The sequence below is a fragment of the Pan troglodytes genome, chromosome 14, assembly GCF_028858775.2.
Source record: "Pan troglodytes isolate AG18354 chromosome 14, NHGRI_mPanTro3-v2.0_pri, whole genome shotgun sequence".
NCBI lineage: Eukaryota > Metazoa > Chordata > Mammalia > Primates > Hominidae > Pan > Pan troglodytes.
The window spans coordinates 118,669,233-118,690,297 of record NC_072412.2 but is presented as its reverse complement, the minus strand read 5'-3'; the positions used below and the strand labels follow the sequence as shown (position 1 = coordinate 118,690,297).

The 21,065-nt window shown below is 54.7% G+C and overlaps 1 protein-coding gene across 38 annotated transcripts in view; it reads right to left on the bottom strand.

Annotated features, from left to right (window-relative positions):
* The window catches only part of MCF2L (MCF.2 cell line derived transforming sequence like), a 214,763-nt gene that overhangs the window by 37,993 nt on the left and 155,705 nt on the right, over positions 1 to 21,065 (bottom strand). For 34 of the 38 annotated variants that reach the window (XR_008538918.2, XM_054665592.2, XM_024348381.3 and 31 more), the window contains one exon: positions 15,135 to 15,225. Coding sequence is in view for 37 of the 38 variants with exons in the window: in XM_054665592.2 (XP_054521567.2) it covers positions 15,135 to 15,225 (91 nt within the window). In the remaining variant the exon portion in view is untranslated. The other 4 variants (XM_054665607.2, XM_054665608.2, XM_054665604.2 and 1 more) reach the window with 4 other exon arrangements.

Sequence of the window (21,065 nt, the reverse complement as noted above, 5' to 3'; positions counted from 1 at the left end):
GAAGAGGGCCCTGAGGTTAGGAAGCTGGGGTAGGGTCTGAAGTCAGGGGACGCGTGGGGCGTGGGCCAAGGCTGGGCCCTCCAGCCACGCTGGCTGCAGGGACACCTGGGCTCATCTCTACTGCTGACAACATGGTCTCAGGCGGGAATTCTAGATCGCGCACCCCAAGTTCCGACCCAGCTCTGGGATTGCAACATAAGTGGCTGGGACCTCACTTAGGATTATACAATGCCTTTTCCACAGTTGTGGAATCCTAGTAGCAAGACCTTGACAAGTCTGTCCTCAGCACCCAAACACTCAGCGCCCACTCAGCACCCAAATGGCACTGAAACACTCAGCACCCAAACAGCGCTGAAACACTCAGCACCCAAACACTCAGCACCCAAACAGCGCCGAAACACTCAGCACCCAAACACTCAGCACCTAAACACTCAGCGCCCACTCAGCGCCCAAACACACAGCGCCCACACATCACCCAAACAGCACCCAAACACTCAGCGCCCAAACACACAGCGCCCACTCAGTGCCCAAATACACAGTGCCCACTCAGCCCCCAAATACTCAGCCCCCAAACACAGCGTCCACTCAGCGCCCGCACAGCGCCCACACAGCACCCACTCAGTGCCCAAACAGCGCCCATTCAGTGCCCACTCAGCGCCCAAACACACAGCGCCCACTCAGTGCCCAAACACTCAGCACCCAAACACACAGCAAACACACAGCGACTAAACACTCAGCACCCAAACACTCAGCAACCACACAGCAAACACACAGCTACTAAACACTCAGCACCCACACAGCGCCAAAACACTCAGCATCCAAATGCTCAGCTCCCACCACTCAGCACCCAAACACACAGCACCTAAGCACTCAGCACCCACTCAGCACCCAAACACACAGCACTCAAACACACAGCACCCACTCAGCACCCAAATACTCAGCACTGAAACACTCAGCACCCACTTAGCACCCACTCAGTGACCAAACACACAGCACCCACTCAGCACCCAAACACAAAGCACCCGAACACTCAACGCCCAAACACTCAGTGCCCAAACACTCAGCACCCACTCAATGCCCACACAGCACCCACTCAGTGCCCTCAGCGCCCACACACTCAGCGCCCAGACACTCAGCGCCCAAACACACAGCGCCCAAAAACTCAATGCCCACATAGTGCCCACTCAGTGCCCAAACACACAGCGCCCACTCAGCACCTAAACACTCAGCACCCAAACACTCAGCGCCCAAACACTCAGCACCCAAACAGCACTGAAACACTCAGCACCCAAACACTCAGCACCTAAACACTCAGCACCCATTCAGTGTCCAAACACTCAGTGCCCAAACACACAGCACCCAAACAGTGCCAAAACACTCAGCACCCAAACACACAGCACCTAAACACTCAGCACTCAAAAACACAGCACCCAAACACTCAGCACCCAAACACACAGCGCCCACTCAGCACCTAAACACTCAGCACCCAAACACTCAGCGCCCACTCAGCACCCAAACAGCACCGAAACACTCAGCACCCAAACACTCAGCACCTAAACACTCAGCACCCATTCAGTGTCCACTCAGCGCCCACTCAGCACCCAACACTCAGCACCCACTCAGCACCCAAACAGTGCCAAAACACTCAGCACCCAAACACTCAGCACCCAACACTCAGCACCCAAACACACAGCACCCAAACACTCAGCACCCAAACACTCAGCATCCAAACACTCAGTGCCCAAACACACAGCGCCCACTCAGCGCCCACACAGTGCCCACTCAGCACCCAAACACACAGAAAACATGCAGCTACTAAACACTCAGCACCCAAACACTCAGCACCCACTCAGCACCCAACACTCAGCACCCAAACAGTGCCAAAACACTCAGCACCCAAACACTCAGCACCCAACACTCAGCACCCAAACAGTGCCAAAACACTCAGCACCCAAACACTCAGCACCCAACACTCAGCACCCAAACACACAGCACCTAAACACTCAGCACCCAAACACTCAGCACCCAAACACACACCACTCAAACACACAGCACCCAGACACACAGCAAACATGCAGCTACTAAACACTCAGCACCCAAACACTCAGCACCCAAACACTCAGCACCCAAACACTCAGCACCCACTCAGCGCCCACTCAGCACCCAACACTCAGCACCCAAACAGTGCCAAAACACTCAGCACCCAAACACTCAGCGCCCAACACTCAGCACCCAAACACACAGCATCTAAACACTCAGCACCCAAACACTCAGCACCCAAACACACAGCACTCAAACACACAGCACCCACTCAGCACCCAAACACTCAGTGCCCAAACAGCCCCCAAACACTCAGCGCCCACACAGCACCCACTCAGCGCCAAAACAGCACCCATTCAGCACCCACAGTACCCAAACACAGCACCCATTCAGCACCCAAACACACAGCACCTAAACACAGCACCCAAACACTCAGTACCCAAACACACAGCACCTAACACTCAGCACCAAAACACACAGCACCTACTCAGCACCCAAACATTCAGCACCCACTCAGCACCCAAACACACAGCACCCAAGCACTCAGCACCCAAACACACAGCACCCAAACACTCAGCGCCCACTCAGAGCCCACTCAGCACCCAAACACACAGCACCCACTCAGCACCCACTCAGCGCCGAAACACTCAGCACCCACTCAGCACCCAAACACACAGCACCCACTCAGCACCCACTCAGTGCCAAAACACTCAGCACCCAAACACACAGCACCTAAACACTCAGCACCCAAACACACAGCACCCAAACACTCAGCGCCAAAACACTCAGCACCCAAACACACAGCACCTAAACACTCAGCACCCAAACACACAGCACCTAAACACTCAGCACCCAAACACACAGCACCCAAACACTCAGCGCCGAAACACTCAGCACCCACTCAGCACCCAAACACACAGCACCTAAACACTCAGCACCCAAACACTCTGCACCCACACAGCACCCAAGCACTCAGCACCCAAACACTCAGCACTCACTCAGCGCCAAAACACTCAGCACCCAAACACTCAGCGCCCACTCAGTGCCCACTCAGCACCCAAACACACAGCACCCACTCAGCACCCACTCAGCGCCGAAACACTCAGCACCCAAACACACAGCACCTAAACACTAAGCACCCAAACACACAGCACCCAAACACTCAGCGCCAAAACACTCAGCACCCAAACACACAGCAGTTAAACACTCAGCACCCAAACACACAGCACCCACTCAGCGCCGAAACACTCAGCACCCACTCAGCACCCAAACACACAGCACCTAAACACTCAGCACCCAAACACTCCGCACCCACACAGCACCCAAGCACTCAGCACCCAAACACTCCACACCCACACAGCACCCAAGCACTCAGCACCCAAACACACAGCACCCACTCAGCACTCACTCAGCGCCAAAACACTCAGCACCCAAACACACAGCACCCACTCAGCGCCCACTCAGTGCCCACTCAGCACCCAAACACACAGCACCCACTCAGCGCCGAAACACTCAGCACCCAAACACACAGCACCTAAACACTCAGCACCCAAACACACAGCACCCAAACACTCAGCGCCAAAACACTCAGCACCCAAACACACAGCACCTAAACACTCAGCACCCAAACACACAGCACCCAAACACTCAGCGCTGAAACACTCAGCACCCACTCAGCACCCAAACACACAGCACCCAAACACTCAGCACTCACTCAGCGCCAAAACACTCAGCACCCAAACACACAGCACCCAAACACTCAGCGCCCACTCAGTGCCCACTCAGCACCCAAACACACAGCACCCAAACACTCAGCGCCCACTCAGTGCCCACTCAGCACCCAAACACACAGCACCCACTCAGCGCCGAAACACTCAGCACCCAAACACACAGCACCTAAACACTCAGCACCCAAACACACAGCACTCAAACACTCAGTGCCAAAACACTCAGCACCCAAACACACAGCACCCAAACACTCAGCGCTGAAACACTCAGCACCCACTCAGCATCCAAACACACAGCACCTAAACACTCAGCACCCAAACACTCCGCACCCACACAGCACCCAAACACTCAGCACCCAAACACACAGCACCCAAACACTCAGCACCCAAACATGGACCAGGTCACCTGCCTTGTAGGAATTAAAACCAGAGATGTGCCCATGCCCCAAGTGCATAAACTAAGGGCTCGGTCACTGCCCTCCCCGTCCAGGGCAGGTGGACAATGTCCTGTCGCTGGGTGGACACTGCACACCTTTCCCACAGGACCCCTCCCATGGAGACCTCTGCTTCATCTGCATTGCGTGGGGAGGGCAGGGACCACGGCCCTCAGTGGCCGGCACACTTGGCAGGTCCTCTGCGGGTGTCTGCTGCGGAGTGGATGAGGGAGGGGAGGCTGATGGCTTCCGGGGGACTCTCCTGTCTCCGCTGCTCTCCACACCCGTTCCCTCCAGCCGCGGCCCCCAGGGAAGTGCTCTGGAGGGGCCCTGCATCTGCGGCCTCTCTGCCCCACCATCTCACATGACGCCTGGACATAGACTAAGGCCACGGCCATTCACCTTCTGCAGGGAGCACGTGTGGGTGAGATGCTGTGACGGACAGGCTGAATTACAAGCAGGGAATCGTGAGCTGAGCATCTGCCGGGAGTGCGATCCTGGTGGACGAGGCGCCTGGGCAGTCCTCCTTCGAGAAGCAAGCCCCAAAGAGTGGGACGCCCCAGGGCAGATTCTGTGTCTCAGCAAGGGGTGGACTGAAAATCCCTCACACTGCTGTGAAATTGGACACCACTATTTACGGAAAACCAGTCTTTTTCTGATGGTGCGATGAATCATGCTCTTCTACATTTCACTGTCGTTTTTATCACCTGGATCTTTAAGGACAAGCTGAGAGCCTGAAGCTCGGAGATGAAGCCAGGTGTGTGTGTGTGTGTGTGTGTGTGTGTGTGTGTGTGTGTGTGTGTGTGTGTGTGTGTGTGTGTGGCGGGGGGGGGGTCCACGTCTCCAGCAGGTGCAACTATTTGCCCCTAAAGCCTCTGGGAGTGAAGCATACCCCTGCAGCAAGGCTGGTCCCTGAGGCTCTGCCAGCATCAAACATGACCCCCTCTTCCTTGGCTCAGTTTTAGGGTTTCGTATTTTAAGTTATTGGATCATTATATTAAATAGAATAAATTGGAAGATCCTAGCTGAGTGAGAAGGTGCTAACGATGTACACAAACACATACTCTGAATAAATATAACAGCAAATTAAATTTTCTCTGAATTGGAGTCGACCATTTGTATTAAAAGCTGGGGAAAGTTCTAAAATAAAAACTTTATTTTAAAAGATGGGGGTAAGTATAAATGGTAACTGGATGAAGAATTTGGGGTGGAGGCTGTCAAGTCTTTTTGTAAATTACTCAACAGTAAAGTAATCCTATAGGTTTCTATCTAATATGAAAACAATATTGCTCATTTTCTGGGCTGACCTGGATGAACTTAGGAACACATATGTGTGATGACCACAGCACTGTAGTCTGGAGATAGAAAAAGAGTTCACTGGTTTCTGAGTTAATATTCTTAGAGACTCACAAAACAATCACTGCATGTATTTACCAATGCAGCTAAAGCAACAGGACATGCTGGGAACTTTGTAGAACTGGGTACTTTGGGGAACCCTGTTTGAAAAACCCTCCCCAAGTTCAAATCACCTTCCTTAAGGTCTGCTCCAAGCCACACCTATCCAGCTTGACATTATATATTTAATTTCAGAGCAGCTGAAACCTCACCAATTACATTTGTCTGACAGTAGCCAAACAGTAAACACAAGTTTATATAAAAATATGCATTTGAAAGTTTGTTTGTGTCTCTGTGTTAACAGATGAAGAAGACGTTAGAGCCGGAATCAGAGACACTGGACCGGGTGAGGAAAACAATGGGCGTGGACCCTGTTCCTGCAGATGTTCAGACACAAGTGCTCAGGATGGCCGCTGCCGTGTGCGTGAGGCCATCACTCCTAAAACCAATCCTAAAAGCGCGGCCGTTTGGGGACTGGTCCCCTAGCAAATGGTCCTCTAGAAAGCCTGGGAGAAAATACAGGGAGAATCTGCAGACACACATCCAATCGCACTCCCACTCCAGAATGTACAATAATCTCCATGAATTTCACGGGAAGCAGACCTGGAGAACAGGCGTACATCCAGGATCCTGAGATTGGACTCGAATGACATTTGGGCGGGGACTACTATGAAAATAGGACAGTCTGCTGATTGATTGATGGGAGGGAGCTCGCCGTCTCTCCCACACTCACCCCACAGCTCAAGCCAAGCCCCAGAACCTCCCCTCGGCTTCTCAGCAGACACTAGCAAAGTTCTGCCAAGGTTCTGCCCAGCGCTGGTTGCGTTTCACCGATTTGGAGCCGTGTGAACTGAGCTCCCATCAAGAGTTGAGGAGTATTCGGGTTGTTTTTCTGGTCAACTTGTTAACCAGCTCCCTAAGGACCAGGACCCTGAAGGGGCGTGCATGTTTACTTTGCAATCAGTGCAAAACCTCACCCTGCAGAGGCGGAGAGTACAGGCAAGATCACTGGAGACACAGCTGCAGGGACACAGGAGGAGACAGAGTAACAAATGGAAGGAGGCTCCAGGCAGGTGTGGATGCAGACGCCAGGCACCTGCTGCTTCCCTTGAAAACACAGCCCTGTGGCAACCACCACCGAACCACCCATTCAGGCAGAAACGGTCAGTGGACACCTCAGCCACGGGACCTTCGCCCCGTCCTGAGCATCACCACACATGACCCACTGATTACCAAGAGGAGAGGCACCTTCTCCTGGGGAAATCCGGACGTCTCCTTGGCCGTCTGAGCACACAACACCGCCCCAATCACGGGACACATGGACATCCTGGGCCTCCACGGGCTGCCCCAGAAGCTCACCCACCAGGATTCCCGCCCCAAAGGACCACGTGGAACCTAATTACAAGGAAACCAGATGAAAGGATATTCCACAAAGCAACTGGCTTCAACCCTTCGCAAATCTCAATCTCACAAAAGACAGAAAGCAAAACAAAAACCAACAACTGGGTGGATTAGAGACGACTGAGAAGGGTGGACAGCTGACGGGGGCGCCGTCCTTCACTGGACCTGGATTTTAACAAATACAGGAAGGACATGACGGGGCACGTGGAGAAAGCCCCATGTGTGGGCGTCCAGAGGGCAGTGTGGCCGCGATGCAGACTCGCCTGTGGTTATGCAGAGGGCGGCTCCACTCAGGAGACACCACGTCAGCAATCCGGGATGAACTGACACGATGGCAGAGCCGGCTCTCACCAGCAAAACGTGTGTGTGTGTGTCTGTGTTTATGTGATGTGTGTATATGTGTATATATGTGTGTGTTTGTGTGTCTGTGTGTGTGTGATGTGTGTCTCTGTGCCTGTGTGATGTCTCTGAGTGTATGCATGTCTGTGTGATATGTGTGTGTGTTTATGTGATGTATGTGTGGGTATATGTGTATATATATGTGTCTGTGTATGTGTCTATGTGATGTGTTTTGTGTCTGTGTGATGTGTGTACATGTCTGTATCTATGTCTGTGTGTTTTTGTACACACACACACACACACACGAATGGGCACTTTGTTTATGACCACAGCTGAGGTTTGTTCACTGTGAGACTCTCCCAAGTTTTCCGTAGGTCTGAAATTTTTCTGAACTGAAAGTTGAGAGGAAAAAGACACGAGGCTGCTGCAGCTCACAGCTCTTCTCCTCCATGCGTGGGGCAGCTGCATCTCCCCTCCCTCCTGATCCAACCTTCACTCAAATGCCTGAGCCACCAGGATGCAGGGGCTCTGACTCTGTGCAACGAGCTCTAAGCTGAAAAAAATAAACCAGGCAAATAGTCTCGCTCCAGGCATCAAGGGGAGTGAAGAGCAGCGCTGGAGAAGCTCAGCCAGCAGTCCCTGGCCTCTCACCGGCAAGGCCTGGCTCTGGGTTTATCAGTCAGGGAAGCTGGCGTGGCCTGCAGGGTCCACGGCCCACATGGAGCCTCATGAGGCACCTGGTCCCAGGGACCCCCGGGCTCCTTCCTCTTCTCTGTGAGAAAAAGCCGCTGAGTGAGCTCGGGTCTCAGAGCTCTTTCTTTTTCTCTGTTTATCTTTTTTAAAAAATGTTTCTACATTTAACTGACAAATCATGATTGTATCTACTTACGGGGCACCCAGTGATGTTTTGCTATAGGTATCCTCAGTGGAATGATTAAATCAAGCCAATTAACCGATCCGTCACCTCACCCACTCACCAGTTTTCTGTGCTGAGAACATTTAAAATGGATTCTTTTAGCAATTCTGAAATATACATTTGGTGTGGTTGGAATGTTCCTCCCTACCAAACTTCGAAACTGATGGCAGCATTGAGAGGCAGTACCTTTCAGAGGTGACTGGGTCAGGACGGCCCCACCCTCATGAATGGATTCATCCATTCACGGATTCTCGGATTAACGGGCTGTCGTGGGGGTGGGTGGGGGCCTGGTGGCTTTGTAAGCAGCGGGGGCAGCCCTGGGCTGGCTCACTCTCCCCTCGCCAGGTGAGGTCCCGCACCGCCTCAGGACCCACCAGCAAGAGGGATCTCACCAGATGAGGCTCCTCAACTGTAAGGCATGAATTCTTTTTCGTTGTAAAGTGCGCAGTTTCAGATACTCTTGACATATAAGCAGCAGACCCGGACTAAGACAACCTTGTTATTCACTGTGTCGCCTCCGAGGTCTTTAGAGAGAGAAGCAAAGTGGCTCGTGCCGCCCGTTATTGGACCCTTGGATTCCATGTTCCAGGAAATACACAGTGAAGAAGGGCTTGGGGCCTCTGGATCTCCCACCCCTGCTAGATACCTCAAGGCTGTTAAATCCACCCTTAGGTGGGAGGAGCGAACCCTCGGATGAAGGACAGTCGTTTAAATAGACGCTCTCAGCGTCGTGGAAGCCTCACGGGCTGTCTCTCCCTGCAATATTCTGCATGACCGGCACCGCCCACCGCCGTGGCCCTGGGACCACCGGAGTAGGGAGAGAGCTCGGGCTTCAGAGACAGAAAGGCCCAGGCCGCCCCCAGAGCCGCCCCACCCCATCGGCAGGTTCCCTCGTCGCCCCGAAGCCCAGCTCCTCCCCTGTAATCGGCGGTTGATGAACGCGCAGGGTGCGCTGAAATGCATTTGCCACAGCAGCTGGTGCGTAGGAGACAGCCTGCAGATCCTGGTCCCCTTCTGTCCACCACGGTGGGACTGTGCTCACCTGGGCAGGTGCTTGCTGCACACAGCAGCGGTGTTCTGAGAAAGCTCAGCCACACTGGGAAGAGCTGGGTCCCCCACCCCCATGTCGCCACAGTTATGCAGCGCGCATTTCAGTTCCCTGCCCTGGGGGACCGTCTCGCCTCTTCAGAGAGGGGCACACGGACCTGGCCCTCTCTCCCTCGGCAGCCAGCTGCTTTGTGTTCCCAGGGGAAGCTCCTCGCCCCACTCCATCTGGACAATTCCTCCTCCCGTCAGGCTCTCACCAAGCATCACCTCTGCCGGGAAGTCCTCCTGGAGTTAGCACCGCTCCCACCGCCCCCTGCCGCCCGCCTCCCCCCCCACCCCCTGCTCCTCCCGCCCCCCCCGCTCCCCCCGCCCCCGCCCCCACCGCTCCTCCCGCCTCCCCGCTCCCCCAGCCACCCCCCCTCCACCCCCCTCCACCCCCCCTCCACCGCCCCGGCCCCCACGGCTCCCACGGCTCCCACCGCCCCCACGGTGAGCTCCTCCGCAGAGCCCCAGTAGCTGGCACAGGGGAGGAATCTGGTCGCGGGGCCGCATACAATCGTACTTTGCAAATGTGAAAGATTTGCTGGACGACCTAGAAGTCCGGGGTCCCTCAGACACCTTGTTTTCTACCTTTCCTGCACACACAGACTGCACCGGCGTTACAGGAAAGAGAGTTCTGGCCCCATGCAGTCTAAAAATCAGATTCACTTTCTCCAGCCACCTACTTGAGGATCTAGATTTAGTTTGATTTAGGCTAGCTCTAAACATGAATATATATACTCTATTACAAATTCCCAAAATGTGAACACGCACACACACACATTCACTCTCACACGCACACACACTCACAAGTCTCACACACATTCACTTACACTCCCACTCACGCGCACACACACACTCGCACACACAGTCACACACTCACACTCGCAGTCTCACACACTCACACTCACACACTCACACATGCAGTACAGTGGAAGAGGGTTAGATGTTGCAACAGCATTTTATAAAAGATGCTTCTATCTGAGGACCGCACAACTGCCTAAGGGAGAAGAGACGTGTGAGTTCTCAGAGGATCTCATCTTTCTGCCCCCGGGTGGGTAGCTGTGAACCTATCCTGCTCCCACACGCCCTCAGCATCACATGGGTCTTGCTCTGGATTGGGAGCCTGGTTTTAGGAACACTGGATTTTGGCTCTTCCAATGTCTAATTTTTCTGTTCCAAGCCATGCTGAAGGCATCCAGAAAAGAAAAAAGAACACCCCAAATTAGGGAGAGCTCAGCTCTTAAGACAGCACATATGGTGGCTAAAAATAGCCCCGGATCCCGGCACATTATGTAAGCACTGCGTCTTCCTTGGTGGCCGAGCGCTTGGAGGCAAGTCTCTGCCACGGGCTTGCTTTGTGGCGCCCGCAGCACCATGAGCTGGGCACCCTGGTGGGGTCGGGCAGCTGGAGCCTGTGCCTGTTTGGAAACCTGCTTGAGGGCTCGGCTGGCCTGGGCTGTTGCTAAGTGCTAGTTTTCCCAAAGCCACTTTAGGTGGAAGCCTAGGCCAGCCAAAGCTCGCTGTCAAGGCCTGGAGCCCAGGGTTTGGCACCCAGGTGCCCCTCTGCAGCCACTACTTGGTGTCCCCACGTCAGGTCAACTGCACCATCTCCAAAAAACTGAATCAAGATGCCCAAGGGGTCATCCCTGGTCTGCCCTCTCCAAGGAGTGCGTGGCTCATGGACAGAGCCTGGGGCCTCCCCCCCAGCCCCACCACCCACCCCTTCCCCACTGCAGAGACCCTCACCCCTCCTGGTCTGCCCAGGACCCAGGCTTGGCCGGGTCCACAGCTGCCCTCACTCCTTTGACCAGTGACCCTCTAAGCCTCAGCACATGCACAGCCAGCTCCTATGACAGTGCCACCACTGCCCGCCTCCTGCCTCCTTGGCCTTGTGGCCCACTTCTCCTTCATGAAACCAGGGCTGTGAGCTCCATGTCTCCTGGCCCATCCAATGTCCACCATCATCGTCTCCTGCCGGTTGCTCATGCCCCTCCTGCACCAAACCCTTCTGGAGGTGGCTGGGCTCCTGGGTAGCAGGGGCCTGGGGACAGGAAGACACCCTCTCCGGGGTCACAGCCCAGGTGGATGGGGCCTGGCATGTGGGGCCTGACTCTGCCCCCTCCCCATGGCTCAGCCACCCTCCTGGCTGCTCCCTGCCACCCCTGCCTGTGACCCCATTGTGATGCCCCTCAACTGTCCTCGCCCAGCTGGCGGTGAGCCTTGCTCACTTCCTCCCTCACATCCGTGATGCCCGGGCAGTGCCTGGGACAGAGAAAAGCCTCAGGACATGCTAACTACACAGAGTCTGTGTATTAATATGACCATAAGCCGGGCGCGGTGGCTCACGCCTGTAATCCCAGCACTTTGGGAGGCCGAGGCGGGCGGATCACGAGGTCAGGAGATTGAGACCATCCTGGCCAACGTGGGTGAAACCCCATCTTTACCAAAAATATAAAAAATTAGCTGGGCACGGTGGCAGGTGCCTGTAGTCCCAGCTACTTGGGAGGCTGAGGCAGGAGAATGGCGTGAACCTGGGAGGCAGAGCTTGCAGTGAGCCGAGATCGCGCCACTGCAGTCCAGCCTGGGTGAAAGAGTGAGACTCCGTCTCAAAAAAAAAAAAAAAAAAAAGACCGTAAATTATTATAGCAAGAAAGCACTGGTGTTCAGAGAGAATTCTGGGTGATTCTGCTGGAAAATGCTGGCTTCTGTTACTTCCAAACCAATGTCGGTCAACTCTGAGAATTAAAGGAAGAACAGAAAAAGCCGTATTTTTATGGTGTAAGAATCAATGCAAAAATAAAAACTCAAAACACTAACTGTTCAGTTATGATGTTCACAAGACAGAGCTTTCAAGATGAGCCAACCTGCTTAAGAAATTCATCCGATCACACACTCGGTGGACAGAACAGGACACTCGGCCGCTGAAGATCGACACCTAAATCACGGGTCTGCTGTGGGCTGCTTCGCTATCCTGTAGGGTGACCTCGCAGAAATACTTTGCTTTTAGAAAATGATTTTTGTATTTCTTAAAAAGTAACCTCGTATCTGGGGAAGCTCTTGTCATCTAACCCGGGAGTGACTGATTAATCTGAGACACACACATGGTGATGTGTGTGCGAGGGCACTGGGGCACGCGTAGCGAGGCGCGAGCGGAGGGGCCGGGGCACGCGCAGCGAGGCGCGAGCGGAGGGGCTGGGGCACGCGTAGCGAGGCGTCAGCGGAGGGGCCGGGGCACGCGTAGCGAGGCGTGAGCGGAGGGGCCGGGGCACATGTAGTGAGGCGTGAGCAGAGGCTCCGGGGCACATGTAGTGAGGCATGAGCCGTGTGAGGGACGGGCTGTGGCAGGCGTGTGAAGATGCAGGTGCCTGGACCCCACGGGCATGAAAGGCACCCAGGTGCGTCCTGACACCGCAAGTGCCCTGGCAGGGAGGCCGACTCCTACACCCACGTGTTGCTAAGAGTCGTCCTGATGGCTGGTTTATATCAGCGGCAGGTAAGCGTAAAAGATGCAGCTGTAACGGTGTTGTCTGTTGTTTAAACGACGACGTGCCTGCTGGGAGCATTGCGGGACCCGCCCAGGACAGATGGGTGCTTCCCAAGAGTATCTGTTGTTCGTCCATGTGTGTCTGACCCCGTGGGTTCTTATGATTTAATTTTTAGAGTTGCCTATGACTTCACGGGCAAACTCATTTAAAACGTACAATAATGAAAGGCACACATGGCTGTTAGCTGGTGATGGCTTTTATCTAAAGAACTTTCTGCATTTCTGGGGATGCTTGATATGGATGGGATTTTTGTCCCCTCCAAGTCTCATGTTGAAATGCGATTCCCAGTGCTGAGGTGGGGCCTGGCGGGAGGTGATTAAGTCTGGGCGTGACCCCTTATGAATGGCTCAGCGCCATCCCCTTGGTGACGGGTGAGTTCTCGCTCAGTAAGTTCACTGGAGATCTGGCTGTTCAAAAGTCTGGGACCTCCCCCTTCTCTCTCGCTCCCTCTCTCACCATGTGATGCCGGCTCCCCGCTGCCTTCCACCACAACTGGCAGCTCCCTGCTGCCTTCCACCACAACTGGCAGCTCCCTGAGGCCCCCTCAGAAGCTGAGAAGATGCAGGTGCTAAGCCTGTGCAGCCTGCAGAACTGTGAGCCAATTACGCCTCTTTCTTTATCAATTGCCCAGCTCAAGTACGTCTTTATAGTGACGCAAAAGCAAACGAACGCACTGTTAAAACAAAGGAAGACCGATTCTATACACGTCTACTTTTTTGGAAGCATCCTGAAGCGTTTTGAATTATTTCAGATAACGATGCCATAGGCGGTGTGTGCCAGGTTGAGGCAGGGTCAGGAATGGGGATCCGCCGCGGCGAGGGGCAGAGAGGTGCCGTGGGGGTGCAAGGAGATGCCTCATCCTAAAGACTTCAATGAGAACCAGCGGCTCAGGGACAGGCTCGCACCAAAACGATGAAGGTTGTGGGCATCGGAGCAGATATGGGGTCTCTAATTCTTGTAAAAGATGAAGGAATGAGGCAATGTGCGGGGAAAGGAATGACTTTTTTCACTATACCTCGAACCTTGACGCACCAGCCAGCAGCCACCGAGAGGCTGGGGAACCCAAAGGTAGTCTGAATGCAGAAGCCAGGAAAGGCCAGGAGAATCTGACTTCACTGGGAGAATCTGACTTCACCGGGACAATCTGACTTCACCGGGAGAATCTGACTTCACCGGGAGAATCTGACTTCACTGGGGTTTGGTGCTGGGGAATGCTTGGAGCAATTGTGCCATCACAGCTGAGGACCCAGGGTCCCAGAGCCTGGGAGGGACGGGCTGTGGCGGGCGTGCGAACATGCAGGTGCCTGGACCCAGGCTCTGGGTCACCTCCTGGCAGATAGGCAGCCTTTTTTGGTCCTTTGGCAGCAATGAAATTTGGACTGACAGGCAGGGAGAGCGAGCGTGGGTGAAAAATGCTCCCTGCCGGGGTCATGCATACGGGTGGGAGCTACCGACAAAAATAAGATTTGGAGGCTTCTGCTGACTTAATCTCTTCCCTCTTAAATGATTACTCTGGGTTAAAACCAACAGCAAACCCAGCTCCTCTTCTGCTACGGAAGCCAGCGTGCAGAATCTGCAAACAGACCCTCGGACGCCCAAGGGAAAGTCCTTGGAAAGGAGGGTGGCTACATGCGAGGCTGGGTTACTGGGGAAGGGAGGCGGTGGTGGCTAGTTCAGTGTCGCAGCTAGATGGCCCGATTTGGAAAGGAGAAAATCACGTAGAAAAGCTGTGCAGTACCACTTCAAACTTCCAGCCTGGAGCGTCTCTGCACACAGCCCCCGTCCTGCCTGTTCAGGACTGTTGTGCTTTGTGTAAGAGGAAGTGCATGTTCAATCCCACTGGGGAAGGGAGGCGGTGGTGGCTCGTTCAGTGTCACAGCTAAAGATAGACGGCCCAATTTGGAAAGGAGAAAATCACTAATGAATAAATATGTAAGAGGCATATTCAGTCCCGAGCATCTCAGACTTGGTGTTCGGAAACATATGGGCTGCCCTGTCTGAGGAAATTGTTTGCAAGTCACACTGGGCTCCCTAAGAGTTCCCTCATCTGGGAAAACTCACACCCAGGCACCAGTGCCTTGGGAGCCCAAGCAGGGGGGGCCTTGGCGCCGGCCTCCACCTGCCGGGACTGGGCTCTGTCCCACTCAGCACAAAGCAGGAACTGCGGCAGACACAGAGGAAGGGCACCATGCGGTCATGCAGCCCAGGGAGGGGCCGGGTGCAGGGCAGAGCCCCGGGCGGCACTTACTGCGATGCGCAGGACGGACGCCTTCACGGAGGTCCATTTGTCCCGTCGCCGGTCTATCACCAGGATGAATCCGATGCCAGCGTCCTGCAGGCTGCAGTGAGGAAGAGACGCCGCCGTTAATGTGTGCAGGTGGGAAGCCGGCTGCCCACGAAATCCCTCAGAAAACCTCTTGGGAGAGCGATCCCCCATATTCATGATGCCATTTCTGCAATACCAGGTGAGAGGCATGGCACACGGGGGCCCCGGCAGCCCCATCCCCGCAGTCCCAGAACCTGCTCTCATCTACGGAAGGGCAGGCACTTTCGGTGTGTTCTTATTTCTCAGCCTAACACCAACCACCTCGAGTCACAGATTGAGGCAGAACCATCTCTCCCGAGCTCAGTCATTTGCTATTCCACAGTAAGAGCCGAGTCATTTTCCTTTCCTGGGTGACCAGCTGACTAAACCCTCCAAAACAGTCTTATGGCGCATACATCACGCCGGTCCTGGCATCTGAGGTGCCCGTGCTGGTCCACGTTAAGGGTTCACTCGTGGTGGCATGGCTACGGTGCTGGGAGAAAATCCCCAAGACTTCTGAAGGTTCCCAAGCATCTGCTGGAAACGGGAGAGGAGGCAGCACTCTCTGCGACAGCCACATCTGTGACAGAGACCACATTTGCGCGTTGTATAACGACAGCCTCCGTCCTCGGATGAGCCTGGTAGTAGAAGCCTGAGTCACAGAGTGGGTGCGGAGAGCCCTCTTCCGCGGGCTCACTCTGCAGCCAAGCCAATTGCGTGATGCCAGCAGCTGCTACCACCAGCCAATCCAAAGCAGAAACAACCACACGGGCATGCCTAAGGCAGGGGCTAGAATCGCTAACTTCCAAGTCTCTGAACATGTCCTAGGTTTACATGAAAATCAGAATTCTGCAGGATGGAGATAAATTATGCAGTCTGTGGGCATGGCCGCTCTCTGTGAGCATCATTAACAAGCCAGGGATTTATATCGGGTGTCTCAGATCCTTCTGACGCTCGGATTTAAAGACAGAAACAGCAACTCCCAAGACATGAAGACGAGGCAGTGACCCCCGAACGTTCATGTGTGGTGGGTGCTGCTGCGTCTGTGTCCCTGTCTGCATCTGGCTGTGAAAAATGCCTCACATGTAGGGTAATTTGATTCAATAACAGCAGAAACCTTCTGGGTGAGTGCACGAATAAACACTAGCTTTCATTCAAAGCAGCCTTCTGCAGTGGGCACTAAGCACGTGCATGAGCATGGCGAGTCAGCGACTCCATTTCACAGCTGTGGGGGCCACAGACAGAATTCGTTTTCTGATCTGGCTTAGTTCTTACGGAGCTAAGATTTTTTTTAAAGTTATATTTTCAGCTGGGCATGGTGGTTCATGCCTGCAATCCCAGCACTTTGGGAGGCTAAAGTGGGTGGATTACTGGAGCCCAGGAGTTCGAGATCAGCCTGGGTAACATGATGAGACCCTGTCTCTACGAAAAATACAAAGATTAGCTGAGTGTGGTGGCGCATGCCTGTGGTCCCAGCTACTTGGGAGTCTGAGGTGGGAAGATTGCTTGGCCCAGGAGTTTGAGCTGCAATGGTGCCACTGCACTCCAGCCTGGGCAACAGAGCGAGAATGTCTCAAAAAAAGAAAGAAATAAAGTCATGTTTTCATATTTCCTTAATTACTTCTTGAGTCTGAGCACTTTGACGACTTTTTCTGAACTGTGAGACACAGTGGGTATGGGGAATCTTACTTCCCGTGTAGACCTGTGTGCTCCCTTGGGAGAGGCACAAAGTTACAGGTTATCCTCCAGTAACGGGTGCTACACGTGCCTTTTCCACAAAGGGACCTTGGATGTGCCAGGCCACGGAGACGGAACCCAGCGGCCCTCCCTCTTGCCCCAGGCGGCGTGGTCAGAGCTGCTTTTGGACTCCAAGCCAGGGAGCTGATCCCGGAGCTCTCTGGGTCCCAGTCCTCCTAGAGTGAAGGAGAGAAGAGCCCAGAATGACTAATTTCCACCGAGCACGTAATCCTCAGGCCAGCGAACCCAGTCAAGTGCTTTCAAGTCCTGAAGCAGGGGTGATGCTAGCTGAGAAACGCCCCAAGCTGCCCACCTGCAGGTTTGCTCAAGAGCCCCTGCCAAGGGGCTGTGTGTTGGGCGGGAGGGGCTCACCGCCTCTGCGACACTGGCGGGCTCTGGTGGGCCCCGCAAAGGCATCACCCTGGACAGGTGACTCGGCTGTGAACCATCTCTGCTTCCTTTTCTGTAAAAATGAGGATAATCGTAGAATCCACCCCCAGCGGTTACCGTGAGAGTGAAATGAAGCCACTGAGTATGCTGGAACCCGCAGCGCTGGCTGAGCGGCGTCACTGTTTTGCAGAACAACAAAGCCTGACTCAATTTCTCCCCTTTTCCCTGGAATAGAGCTCTGATTGGGGTGGAATTTCAGCCTCTGGGTTCGCCCATGAATGCCCCCGCTACTCCACAACAGGCCGGACCAGCAACGGGGACCACGACTGCCATGTGAGAGCTGCTGGATGCAGAATGCACCCCCCAGACCTCTGTGGCCCAAACACATCCAGTTATAGCCAGAACGCACCCCCCGCCCCCAGACCTCTGTGGCCCAAACACATCCAGTTATAGCCAGAACGCACCCTCCCCCAGACCCGTGACCCAAACACATCCCATTCTAGCCATGGAGCTTCTGCCCCACACGCGGCCAAGCTCCTGCCTCACTGCCCACATTGCCCGGTGCCTCCCACATCTGGCTTCTCACGCCGTTAAGTGCGCGTCTGTCTCACACCCGGCAGTGCAGGCTGACGCTGCAGCCACGAAAAAGGCGCCCGATGCCACTGGATGCCGCCCGGCCTGCCTGTGTGGGGCTTCCACTCACTCTACGTTTAAATCTTTGTGTTACATTGTAATGGGAACACCAGTATCACAAATAGGCATCCGTTTTCAATGAGAAACCAGTTACCAACGACTAAAACATTTTTTAGAAGTCAAAATTGCAAGTGAAATCTAAGGTGTCGTAAATTTATTCGATTCAAAAAATGCATACTAGAAAATCAGTTTCTCAACGAGAAGGACGGACTGGTTTCCAGGTGGTGTTAACGGGGCAGTCACTGTCGCTCAGCTGCAGAAGGTGTGGGTCCTGGGCAGGAAGACAGCGCTGGTTCCTCCTGCCCCAGCCATGCTCACCATCGTGGGTGCGGGCATGGGGCGTGCGTGGGAACGGGGTGCGGGCACAGGGCATGTGTGGGAACGGGGTGCAGGCAGGAGGCATGCTTCTTCAGGGTTAGGGACTATCCTCAGCTGTGCTACGGACCAGGCACTGTGCCAACAGCCCTACAGCTATTCATCAAGCTCCAGCGACCATCCCATGAGGTTGGTGCTATGATCCTCTCCAGGCACAGAGAGCTTTAGTCACTTGCCCAAAGTCACATAGCTGTGAGCACGGACAGGGGAACCTGGCTCAGACACCACGTGTGCTGCCCCTAAGGCCACGTCCACCCTGGCGGCCTCCTAATGTTCCCACCAAGCAGGGACCTGACCCCAGATGCCCACACACCAGCACTCAGCCTCCTGCCCTGCGCAGCCCCCACCACGACCTTGCCCCCTACGCAGGGCCCAGGTGGACACTCATCCACACCCCCTCAGCCCCATGTCTCCTCTCCTACCACATTTCGGGAACACTGACTCAGAAGGTGCAAAGCCTGGACTAAAAAAGCCTCTGACGTGAGGATGTAAAGAGCCCCTAGCACCTCCTCTACCCATACTGACTGTGGTCACGAGGGCAGGGCCACGTGATCCCCCACCATGGCCCACGGCATTCCCAAGGCTCCTCTACCCATACTGACTGTGGTCACGAGGGCAGGGCCACGTGATCCCCCATACTGTGGTCACGGGGGCAGGGCCACATGATCCCCCATACTGACTGTGGTCATGGGGGCAGGGCCACGTGATCCCCCATACTGACTGTGGTCACGGGGGCAGGGCCACGTGATCCCCCTTACTGACTGTGGTCACGGGGGCAGGGCCACGTGATCCCCCATACTGACTGTGGTCACGGGGGCAGGGCCACGTGATCCCCCTTACTGACTGTGGTCACGGGGGCAGGGCCACGTGATCCCCCATACTGACTGTGGTCACGGGGGCAGGGCCACGTGATCCCCCATACTGACTGTGGTCACTGGGGCAGGGCCACGTGATCCCCCATACTGACTGTGGTCACGGGGGCAGGGCCACGTGATCCCCCTTACTGACTGTGGTCACGGGGGCAGGGCCACGTGATCCCCCATACTGACTGTGGTCATGAGGGCAGGGCCACGTGATTCCCCGCCCCCCCATGGCCCATGGCATTCCCGAGGCTGCACTGCCCAAAACCGTGAGGCAGGACCTGGATCTGCTCACAGGAGTGAGGACCCAGGGCTCACGGAGCTCGGATCTATGCCCACATCTGTGGCCTGTGTCTGAGGGAGAGGGTGGTGTGGCTTCTGCCCAGTTTCAGCAGGAAGCAGTCCCCAGAGTCACCAGAGGGATGAAGGTGATGGTGCCGGAGGAGTTGGGGTAGAATAACTCAAGCTGGCAGCCACCCCAGAAATGTCCCTCGCACCCAGGGCACAAACACAGCCCATAGATGCCCCATCAGCTGCCAACTCCGCAACAGTTGGCCTTGGAGGGGCTGCCCTGGCCAGTTTCCCAGCAGCTGAGTTTGAGGCCAATGAGCTCACTTTTGGCCCAAATAAGTAAAAAAGGCCCAGTGGTCTCATAAAGTTTCAGGAATGTTCCAACTGGCTGCGTCTTCTGTGACAGAGACCCAAACTGCTCAGGGCTCGTGACCTTGGGAGCCCCATGGTCCCCCACCCATGTGGGCAGACAGCCCACTGGCCTGCGGGTGCAACCACAGCTCACTGGACAGGAGCAGAGCGTGAGGGATGGTCTGCAAGCAGAGGCTGGCTCCTCTCTACCAGTGGGGCGGGGAGGCCCCAGCACCACGTTCCCCCAGTGCCTGGCCATCTGCCTCTGTGCGTGGACATGGTGGGGGCGAGGAGGATGCTTTGTCCCAGGGTGGGGGCAGGTGGAGGCCAGGACACGGGAGGAGCAGTGCTTGCAGAGGGTGGCAGACCTTAGGAATCAACAGTGCATGGCCAGGAGGGGCTGAGGGGACGTGAGGCCTGGGTGGGAGGAAGGGGACCCTTGGTGTCTTTGCTTCTCAAACGTCAACCTGCACCCAAGACGGGAAGAGGAGTCTGGGAGAAAGGTCCCTGCACAGCAGGGTGGCTGTGTCCTCAGGAAAAGAAAACACACACACACACACACACAGGAAGGCCCTCCCTGCACAGTGCGACTCGGTTACCTTGGCCCATCTGGGATACAGTAGGTGGCACCTAAGTTCTTTTCCTTGGAGGACACCATTCTTTTTGTGAATACTTTGTCCAATTATAATGCACATCATGCAAAAGCACAGAGTGTGAGTGACGGCAGCGAGTGCCCAGACTGAGAGGCCGTTCCCACCATCCAGGGTGCCCCATCCCGACTCCCGTCACCATAAATTAGTTTTGCCTGCCGTTGAATTTTGTCCAAATAAAAATATACAATATGTGCTTTTTTGCTGTCTGGCTTCTTTCAACATTGTGGGATTCACCCATGTTGTTGCAGTAGGGTGTCTGTTCATTCTTGTTGCTGGGTTATGGTATACATATATGATGAAATATGATTTATTAATAAATTCTACTCTTAATGGACATTTGGGTTGTTTCCAGTTTGGGGCTAAACTGAACATAAGACAATGAGCATTCTTATACATGTCTTCTAGTGCACACAATACACACTCCTGTTGGACATATTCTTAGGAATTGCTGTAATTATGTAGATGTGGACAAATATACACCTGCCAGAAATGCACGTGACTTCTGGTTGCTCCATGGTTTTGTC